Source organism: Carassius auratus, chromosome 3 (genome assembly GCF_003368295.1).
Source record: "Carassius auratus strain Wakin chromosome 3, ASM336829v1, whole genome shotgun sequence".
NCBI lineage: Eukaryota > Metazoa > Chordata > Actinopteri > Cypriniformes > Cyprinidae > Carassius > Carassius auratus.
Window position 1 is genome coordinate 14,288,043 of NC_039245.1, and position 9,787 is coordinate 14,297,829.

Genomic DNA, 9,787 nt, shown 5'->3' on the forward strand with positions numbered 1-9,787 from the left:
ATTTACCAAAAATAAAATGTTTAAATTTCATAAATTAAAAGACAAATTAAATTTGGGTGAAACTTATTTACTGTTTTTCATAATTATATAACCTGTAGAAAAATTTTAAACACAATTGTAAATAAGTATAAAGGATGGCATTGGTTTTATTTTTATTATTTTATTAATATATATATATTTTTTTAATTGGCATATTTTTGTGTTTTGCTTCGGTACGAGAACCATGGATTTTCACTGGTATCGGTATCAAATACTGAAATTTGGGTACCGTGACAACACTATTTAAAAGGTATACGACTCACCAAGAAATATTTTGATTGTGTACTGCTCTGCATACAACTGTATAATGTCTAAACGTTAACCAAATATGTCTCTAATGATCTCTTTGTAAGAGACAAAACCACAGTAAGATTATTTATCGTAATGTCATGATGAGAATTACAAGAAATTGCCCCAACTCACGCTCGGCCAACATCAAATTGTAGGCTATTATTTCTGCTGTTGTGCTCATGTGTAAATTGAGGATGGAACGAACAAGTGATGATATTTGATACCTTCTGGGGACATGCATTGACCTGTATTTTAACTGTCTTTATGGGGACACCTTGTTTAAGTGGGGATTGCATTATTTCCATGAAACCTTCTGGGGACATTGACCTGTATTTTAACTGTCTTTATGGGGACACCTTGTTTAAGTGGGGATTGCATTATATGCATAATATAATTTGTGTAGAATTCTCAAGACCTTTTATATTTGTCTGATTACAGGTTGCCTTCCAAATCAACATGGACTAGGGTTAGGGTTCTTAACATGAACGACACCGAAATGGACCAACTTGCTGATTTCCTGGGACATGATATTCGTATCCACAGGAAATATTACAGATTACCCGAGGGAACACTATTAACAGGGTATGTAACCTGTTAATCGAGTTTAAACTACCTGTCAAGCGTGTCCTAGTGACTTTGGAAGAATCTGTGCATATGTCTGAATACGAAGACTATATTTCAGAGTGCGTTGAGCCTGATCCTGGGATAGAGAGTGAAACAGAACTGTCAGATCATTCTCATGATTTGTAAACACATTTTTTTAAGATGTTTGTAATTTCCATTAGTTAAATAATAATTAAATCATGCCTTCAAGCAGGCACTTCAGGAGTGAATAGCAGCAGGCCAGTAAACATGAATGAAGGTAAGACGTATGAACAAGCAGTTAAATGTTTAAAGCAATTAGAATATCAAGAATTCCCCCCAAACAGCCAATCAGTAATTAGTAGTTTGATTTAGAAATGTATATGATTGTGTTTCTAAAGGATCTCCAGAGAGGACACGGGAGGTCATGAAAGTAACATCAGGTAAGGAACCTGTCCTGTAATAGTTTTTATTTGCTTTATTTATAAAAGGTCAACCACATCATAAAGAATACAGTAGTATAAAAATAATCCAGTCTTGCACCTACAACACATGCAGTGCAATTAATGTAATTTTCTTGTCATTAGTTCCTAGGAAGAGAAAGTGGAGTGAGGTGGAGATTGCGGCTGTAGAAGAGACAATGATGAAATGTATTCACTCGGGAGTTACACCTGGAAAAGTCGACTACATTGCATGCATTACAGAAGCCCCCAAAGCCCTCGGTGAACGAGACTGGCAGGCGGTGAAGTATTATATAAAAAACAATCACAGCATATGAGAGAAAGACCACTAAAAAGTAAGGTTGATTTTGGTTGTTGATTCCGTTTTTGCGTTTTAGTTGAATTATAATATTTTTTTTTTGGTCTCAATACTAGGGCTGCACGATATTGGGGAAAAAGGACATTGCGATATCTTATTTTTCTGCGATATATATTGCGATATGATATCTAATATAATTTTTTCTTACAAACAAACATGGCATGAGCACACATACATTCTCATTTTAAATGATTTAAACATCAGAGTATTGTTTAAATTAGAGTAAATTATTTGTTTGTAACTTTAGGATATGGTTTGAATTGTTAACATTTAACTAACATGAACTTACCATGAGCAATACTTGTGTTACTATATTTTTTAATCTTTGTTTATCTTCGTTATCTTAAAAACACAGCTGTTCATTGTTTGGTAATGTTACTTCACAGTAGGGATGCACCGGTTGACCGGCCATTAATCGGAACCGGCCGGTTTTTGCTTAAAATACGCAATCGCCCGTTTTTGGTGTTTTTCCGGCCGATTTTTCCGGAAGTGCGCTCGCGTGCACAGACTACATTGTAATCGTTTGCTATGTAATTTGTGTGGAAGAGTATTTCGAAATCTGTGCGCAGGACACAGGCAGCCGATCAGTACCGGAAATGCAGAGCTTCATGTCTGAGGCACAGATGGCAGGAAGTGAACAGCCGCTGTTGTACTGCCGCACAAATAAGAGCCTTTCCTGCACACTGAAGCTGCGCGAGCGTATACTGTATCTGTCCGCGCCCTGAACACGAGTAGACCGTGAAGAGATGTTCAGCTCAACTTCTCACGTGTTGGATGAGAAACGAAAACGGACTAAACTGTGACAAAACAGAATTATTTTTTATTTATTTATTTTACTTTTTATTATTATTATTAGAACTTGCATTCATGTTTGAAAAGCCAGAAATAAACTTCAGTTCTGAATTAGGATGATTATTTTTATTTTACCCTAAAATAGACTTAATTTAATTTAAAAATCATCTGCTGTAGCACACTGAAAAAAAGTATTTCATCTAATTAAAATATTTTAGGGTAATGATTCACATCTATATTTTTTTTACTTGAGTCAACAAGTTATTTATTTTTCATTGGCTCAAGTAAAAAAAATATAGATGTGAATCATTATCCTATTTATTTATTTTTATTATTATTGGATGAATGAAACCCTTTGCATCTTTGTTTTATTCGCACAAACATTATTTGATTTTAACATTTTGGAAAATGTATTTATATAGCATACTTTTATTTAGTCTCACTGGTAAAGACCTTTTTTTTTAACTTAAAACCAAATTTAAAAACTAAAATACTGAATGCTGATCAAGAAACATCTTTTTGAATGTGTGTTGATTGTGTTGTTTGGACTGTAGAACTATGCAGTTGTTACCTTTAATTTCACATGGTTACAGTTAATCTTTTATTTAAGGCCAGTTCTCTGTAGTTTCAACCCAATTAAAAAACAAAAGCTAAATGCTGATGTCTGTACCATCTGTGTTTGTATTGAATGTAGGCTACTTATTGTACAGTAACTGCCTTTAATTTCAGATGGTTACAGTTATTGTTTTCAATAGCCAAAAGCAAGTGTAATTATCTCTGCAGTTTAGGATATCGCACAAGATTTGACAACACAGAACACGTCATCACAGAATTATAATTTTTTTTTCCGACATCGTTTTTTGATTTTGATAAATTTGCGCGAGGGAGAGAGCAAGACAGCGCTTGTGTTGTTTGAAGACGGTGAAGGTGGGCGTGAGCGCGTGGCTGGGCCCTCTCTCTATCTCTCTCTCTCTCTCTCGTGCTCTTTCTCTCTCTCTCTGCTCGTTCTTATGCGCTCTGTTAAACTGCTAGGACTTAAACTGTGCAATTAATCCGCGAATCAAATTCGGCTAGGGCCGGGGAGCAGCTGCCCGTACAGTTAATGAATAACGGATCAACTACGACAGCCTACATCGCACATCCTGCAATGTGACTATCGTGGATTCGTACATCGCGATATCGATGCTTAAACGACACATCGTGCAGCCCTACTCAATACCGTAGTTGAAACATTATAATGTAACTTAAGTTTTGAAAAAGTTAAAACGGCTTGATGTTGGTTGTAAATTTGGTGCCTGGACTTCCTTGTTTTTTAATGCTGTGTCAAGTGATAAGCAGTTGGTGTAAATGTTTTTTCTAATTGCGTAGATTAGTTTTACTGTACAGTAGCCATACGACAGAGTGAGTGTCTATAGTATTCAATGCCTTTATTCAGGCCCCTTTACGTTTCACATTTTAATTGTAAATTGATTAATTTATTTTCTGATGGCACATTAGACGAAACGCATCATAAAAACTATGTTGTAATATCTGATGGCAAGCACTGAACCCATACTGTACTGATTAAATTTGGCTGTAGATTCAATTTGTATCAAGGTCGTTTTTATTTCTCTTGGATTTCTTTTAATGATTTAAAGATTAAATTCTTAGAGCATTTCAAAACCAGACAAAAAAAAAACAAAACATTCCACTGATAACGTTCATAATTTTAGACAATTTAAGAATTGTAGCTCTGATCTAACCTTTCCGAATGTGTTATTACTGGTTAACTACAGGATACTTAACTTTACCTCAAACATAATACATACTTTTAAAAGTAAGCTTACCATGTATACGTTTAATTGGTATGGTAATTAAAAAAAAAAAAAATTTGTGTGTATTTACTTATTGTGTGCTCTGTCAGGTTTAGGGTGGGTGTTTGTAAAAGCACTATGTGACAACTTTATTTTAAAGGGCTTTATAATATATATTAGATTGACTTTGATAAGAGCAGCAAAATCACATTCAACGTACGTCTCTCATGGGTCATAATAATCAGTAAATTTAGCAACTAAATTGTGTAAGAATTAGTTAAATGCAGTATATGATTGTGGCAGTCTTAGTGGACTGAAATGGCTTGCAGTTGAAGATTGCATGTTGTTCAAGTTCATTTTTGAAGTCAAGCTGAACTAACTTATTAAACCACCCTATTTTTAACAAACCAATATAACTTCCAGAAATACCATTATGAATTGGCCAGCTGGCCATATTATGACCTTTCTTTGTCTGTAGATTACACTGGTTTGTCCCCAGATTGGACATCCATGTGTACTTACTCATACACTAGTTGGTCAGGGTTTTGTCCCCAGATGGGACTTCCGTTAATGCCCATATATGGAGTTGTCCCCGTGTCCCCACGTGTTAACCTGACCTGTCCCCAGATTATCACCTACCCTTATTTTAATGAATTAATTACATTTTAAGTGAGATATTTATTAAACTTTTTTTTTTAGATTTTTTGATGTGTTTATCTAGTCTCTAGGATGTCAGGAAAGTGGTGTCCCCAAAATGTGGTAAATAACTGGTGCCCCCACGAGGCACCCCAAACAAGTATGCGTGAGTGTGTGTGTGTGTGTGTGACAGATGTGTTAGAGGATGTGGTTGAGGGTTTAGGAGAAGTCTTCTCTCTTTCCTCTGTTATTATCACCCTCAAACACAGAAAGTCATTCACAGATAATGCTCAGAGCTCATGTAAAATATGGTGTAACGTGTGGGGAAATAAAGATAAATAATACAAATATGGTACTTGTGCAATGATTCATTTGCTGTGATTGCTTCATTTAATTATTCCCTTTCACATTGTCTTTAAACACAGTAAAGTCACACATGTATGGTGCACACATACCATCCACAAAAGCCTACTTGGCCAACCACATCCTAAGACTTTCATATAATATCCAGGCTGTCTTTTTAAAATTATGTTTAACTTATTATTATTAGTAGTAGTATTATTAACTTGTTAACTAGAACTATGGCTGTGCATTGTGCATGTGTCACACTGACTTCAGGATATAAATATTGACTTTTATTTCATACAGTGATTGTTGCACACAATCCTCTTCACAGGAGAAGACGAAGCAAAGACCTGCCTCTTTACAGTAAGTCTGTGCCTACATTAATACATGAAGTGATGAATGCAAACTTCTACCGGTGGATTCTGATCATTTCAGTCTGTGATGTGGAGTTAATTAAGATCTTGAGATCATTAGATGTAGCTCTGAAAGTCTGACTTGACTGTTTGCAGTGAGGATTGTTCTTCTGGGCTCCAGCGTGTCTGAAAACAGTAGAGTAGGAAACTTCATCTTAGGACGAGCAGCGTTTGACAGTGAAGCTGCTCCAGATGTTGTAGAAAGAGTCGGAGGAAGACTGAAGGACAGACACCTGATGATCATCAACAGTCCTCAGCTGCTCCAGACGAACATCTCAGATCATCAGATCACACAGACAGTGAGAGAGTGTATGTTTCTGTCTGATCCAGGACCTCATGTGATCCTTCTGCTCCTCAAACATGAGCAGTGTTCAGCAGAAGATCAGGAGCGTGTGGAGAAGGTGCTGGGATCTTTCTCTGAGCAGGTTTATCAACACACCATGGTGCTCAGCACACAAGAGACCACAGAAACCAGTGACGTCCTACAGAACATCATTCAGAAGTGTGCAAACAGACACTTCAGTCTTCAGAGAAGCAGCTCTCCTGAGGATCTTCTGCTGATGTTTGAGGAGATTGTGAAGATGAATGATGGACATCACCTGGAGTGTGCTGAAGCTGCACAGTGTTTCACCATGAAACAACAGATCACAGAGAGACGTGAGTGTGAGGATATTTGAAGTTTCAGAGGCTGTGAAGCTGAATCTGGTCATGTGTGGGAGCGACGGGATTTTAAAATCCTCTGAATCAGAGCAGATCCTGCAGCAGACCGACAGAAGATCAGACGTGGAGCTTCATGGTCGGATCAGTGTGATAGAGCTTCCAGCTCTGACTCGTCTCTCAGAAGAGGAAGTGATGCGTCAGACTCTCAGCTGTGTGTCTCTCTGTCATCCTGGAGTTCATGCTTTCCTCCTCATTGTCCCTGATGCTCCACTCAATCATGAAGACAAACACATCATGATCCTCATAAAGCAGGAATCAGAAGAACTCAGTGAAGAGACACAGTCTGTCATTGAGAGGTTCGCAGGACAACATGAGTTCTTCGGTCCAAAGACACAAGTGTCCACATTGATGGAGAACATCGAGCAGATGCTGAATGAAAACAGAGGAGAGTTTTACTCCACAGAGACATTTCTGGAGACTCAGATGAATAAACTGATGAAATATGAAGAGATGGAGAAGAACATCAACTCAACAGACACATATTTAGTGTCATAAGGTAATGAGCAGAAAATCAGTCTTAAACTACAAAGCATGAAATAAAAAAGTTTTGACAATTATTTTTTTTCTAATTCTACCCTAATAGAGTTGGATTCTATATTACATTTGTATTTAACACAGAAGAACTGCCAAAGCACACATTCTTAATCTTAATGTCTCGAGTCCCGACCCACTTCCATTCTCCCCGGACTCATTACCTTCACTCTGCACACCTGTTTCACCCATTCACCCACTCACACACACACACTCACACACACACGCACACACACACACACACACACACACACACACACACACACACACACACACACACCTAGTGCCTATTGTCACGGACTGGACTATATATGCTTGTCTCTCCCACCACTCTGGCCTGGCTGTATTTGTTAATTGTTAAGTGTTCATCTCGTATGTGTATTTCGAGTCTGACTTGTATTCCGAGGTGTTTGCATGTGATCTGGTTGTGCTAGAACCGTTCCTACTTTTGTTCTGTTTTGCCTTGTTGGCCTTTTTGTTCATATTAAAATTTTTCACTGCATTTGGACCCAGACCCTGTTCTTGACGTGACGTGACACGTAAAAATTCAAAATTCTATTGAAATATTCAAATGTCCAGTATTTTGAAAAATAAGGTCAAAGGTTTCTATTTAGATTTGATTTAGTTTGATGTCACAGTTCCTCATCCATATTAAACACAGAGCTCATAGTGAATCACATAGGTCTCACCATAGGTCTCAAATAACTCCACTAAAATGCTAACTGTGCAGATAAAGCATGTGATCTACTGCAGAAGATAGACGACATGGTGAAAGAGAACTGAAACTCCTTGAAGAACAGGATGAAGAAGAACTGAAGTGAAGACGAGTGCAGTGGAGAGAGGAATATGAGAGAAAGGAAGAGGAGATGAAGATGATGAAGAAGATCTGCTCTAAAACTGATCCGTCACTGCAGGTGAGAAACATGAAGACAAGATATTAATTAATGCCATTTTAAACCCTTTAAACACCTCAACTCTGATATCTCAAGTTCACAGTTTGCATAATTATTCATTGATATTTGAAAAAATATATTCATACATTACACATTTAACAGCAAAGAATGTTTTGAAGTTTACGGTGCAGTTCTTAGTCTATGTGTCAACCGCTACAGATTGTCCAATCAGAACAATAAATCACTCTGTGCATGTCCACAATAAACTCCTTTACTGCTCCCTTTTGAATCATACATCAGTATGAGTGTGGTTCTATAAATGAAGAAACAGCTACTTAAGATGATTGAGCTAAAAGAAGATGCTTTGAATATTATTATTCACATTATACACCAAAGCATTTTCTCATTTAGCATTTAAGCATTGTTTATAGGCATGTATAATTAAGATCACATAATGTTTGTTTTACAGTATTTTACATGTTTTCGGTCCAACTCTGCTCCAGTTTCCCCAGTAAAAATAAATTACTCATTACAAGTCATGCAGTGGTGCTTGGAGGTATGTTGAGAGCATTTCTCTAGATATTGATTGATTTTTGTGGTTTAAAATCATATGTTCTAAATCTCCAGGTGATCTCACAAGAACCAGACTGAAAAAAATGATGTGCACCTCTGGCTGATTCGCCCCATATTTCTCTTCTCATGTAAAGTGACCTTGTCCCCTCATACAGTAAGATAGCAGTAGAAGAGGGAGAGACTCGAGCAAAGAACACAGAATGATGGTTGCCCTTACAGATTGTGTGAATGCTAATAATTGAAGTGAAATGTGTCAAGCTTCCCCAAGAAGTCACAAAGAAACATGTATCCTTATTTTTATTTATGAACCCAAGAAAATAAGGTCAGGTCAGAGATGTGAGAGAGGAGGACATGGACCCTAATGGAGAGGTGAAAGAGGAGGGCAAGGGCCCTCACAGAGAGGTCAGAGATGAGAGAGGAGGGCATGAACCCTCACAGAGAGGTCAGAGATGTGAGAGAGGAGGGCATGGACCAACACAGAGAGGCCAGAGATGTGAGGGAGGAGGGCATGGACCCTCACAGAGAGGTCAGAGATGTGAGAGAGGAGGGCATGGACCCTCACAGAGAGGTCAGAGATGACAGAGAAGAGGGCATGGACCCACACAGAGAGGTCAGAGATGTGAGAGAGGAGGGCATGGACCCTCACAGAGAGGTCAGAGATGTGAGAGAGAAGGGCATGGACCCTCACAGAGAGGTCAGAGATGACAGAGAAGAGGGCATGGACCCACACAGAGAGGTCAGAGATGTGAGAGAGGAGGGCATGGACCCTCACAGAGAGGTCAGAGATGTGAGAGAGGAGAACATGGACCCTCACAGAGAGGTCAGAGATGTGAGAGAGGAGGGCATGGACCCTCACAGAGAGGTCAGAGATGTGAGAGAGGAGGGCATGGACCCTCACAGAGAGGTCAGAGATGTGAGAGAGGAGGGCATGGACCCTCACAGAGAGGTCAGAGATGTGAGAGAGGAGGGCATGGACCCTCACAGAGAGGTCAGAGATGTGAGAGAGGAGGGCATGGACCCTCACAGAAAGGCCAGAGATGTGAGAGAGGAGGGCATGGACCCTCACAGAGAGGTCAGAGATGACAGAGGAGGGCATGGACCCTCACAGAGAGGTCAGAGACGTGAGAGAGGAGAACATGGACCCTCACAGAGAGGTCAGAGATGTGAGAGAGAAGGGCATGGACCCTCACAGAGAGGTCAGAGATGACAGAGAAGAGGGCATGGACCCACACAGAGAGGTCAGAGATGTGAGAGAGGAGGGCATGGACCCTCACAGAGAGGTCAGAGATGTGAGAGAGGAGAACATGGACCCTCACAGAGAGGTCAGAGATGTGAGAGAGGAGGGCATGGACCCTCACAG

General features: G+C 39.0%; 1 protein-coding gene and 2 long non-coding RNA genes across 4 annotated transcripts; all 3 read left to right on the top strand.

Moving 5' to 3' along the window:
- The first annotated feature begins 241 nt into the window (after positions 1-241).
- Positions 242-1,857, top strand: LOC113055869 (uncharacterized). 2 transcript variants are annotated; one of them, XR_003277598.1, is made up of 5 exons: positions 242-289; positions 769-912; positions 1,148-1,192; positions 1,314-1,355; positions 1,500-1,857. It is a non-coding gene; the product is annotated as an uncharacterized LOC113055869 (long non-coding RNA). The 2 variants fall into 2 exon arrangements; XR_003277594.1 differs by lacking the exon at positions 242-289 and having other exon boundaries at positions 358-912.
- Positions 1,858-5,600: 3,743 nt separating this feature from the next.
- On the top strand, positions 5,601-6,652 carry LOC113055542 (GTPase IMAP family member 7-like). Its single transcript, XM_026221934.1, has 2 exons — positions 5,601-5,660; positions 5,807-6,652. Coding segments are annotated over exons 1-2 (582 nt in total). The 5' UTR covers positions 5,601-5,659; the 3' UTR covers positions 6,388-6,652.
- Positions 6,653-6,659: 7 nt separating this feature from the next.
- On the top strand, positions 6,660-8,999 carry LOC113055956 (uncharacterized). The gene is made up of 4 exons (XR_003277626.1): positions 6,660-6,926; positions 7,715-7,875; positions 8,324-8,410; positions 8,482-8,999. It is a non-coding gene; the product is annotated as an uncharacterized LOC113055956 (long non-coding RNA).
- Positions 9,000-9,787: the final 788 nt, after the last annotated feature.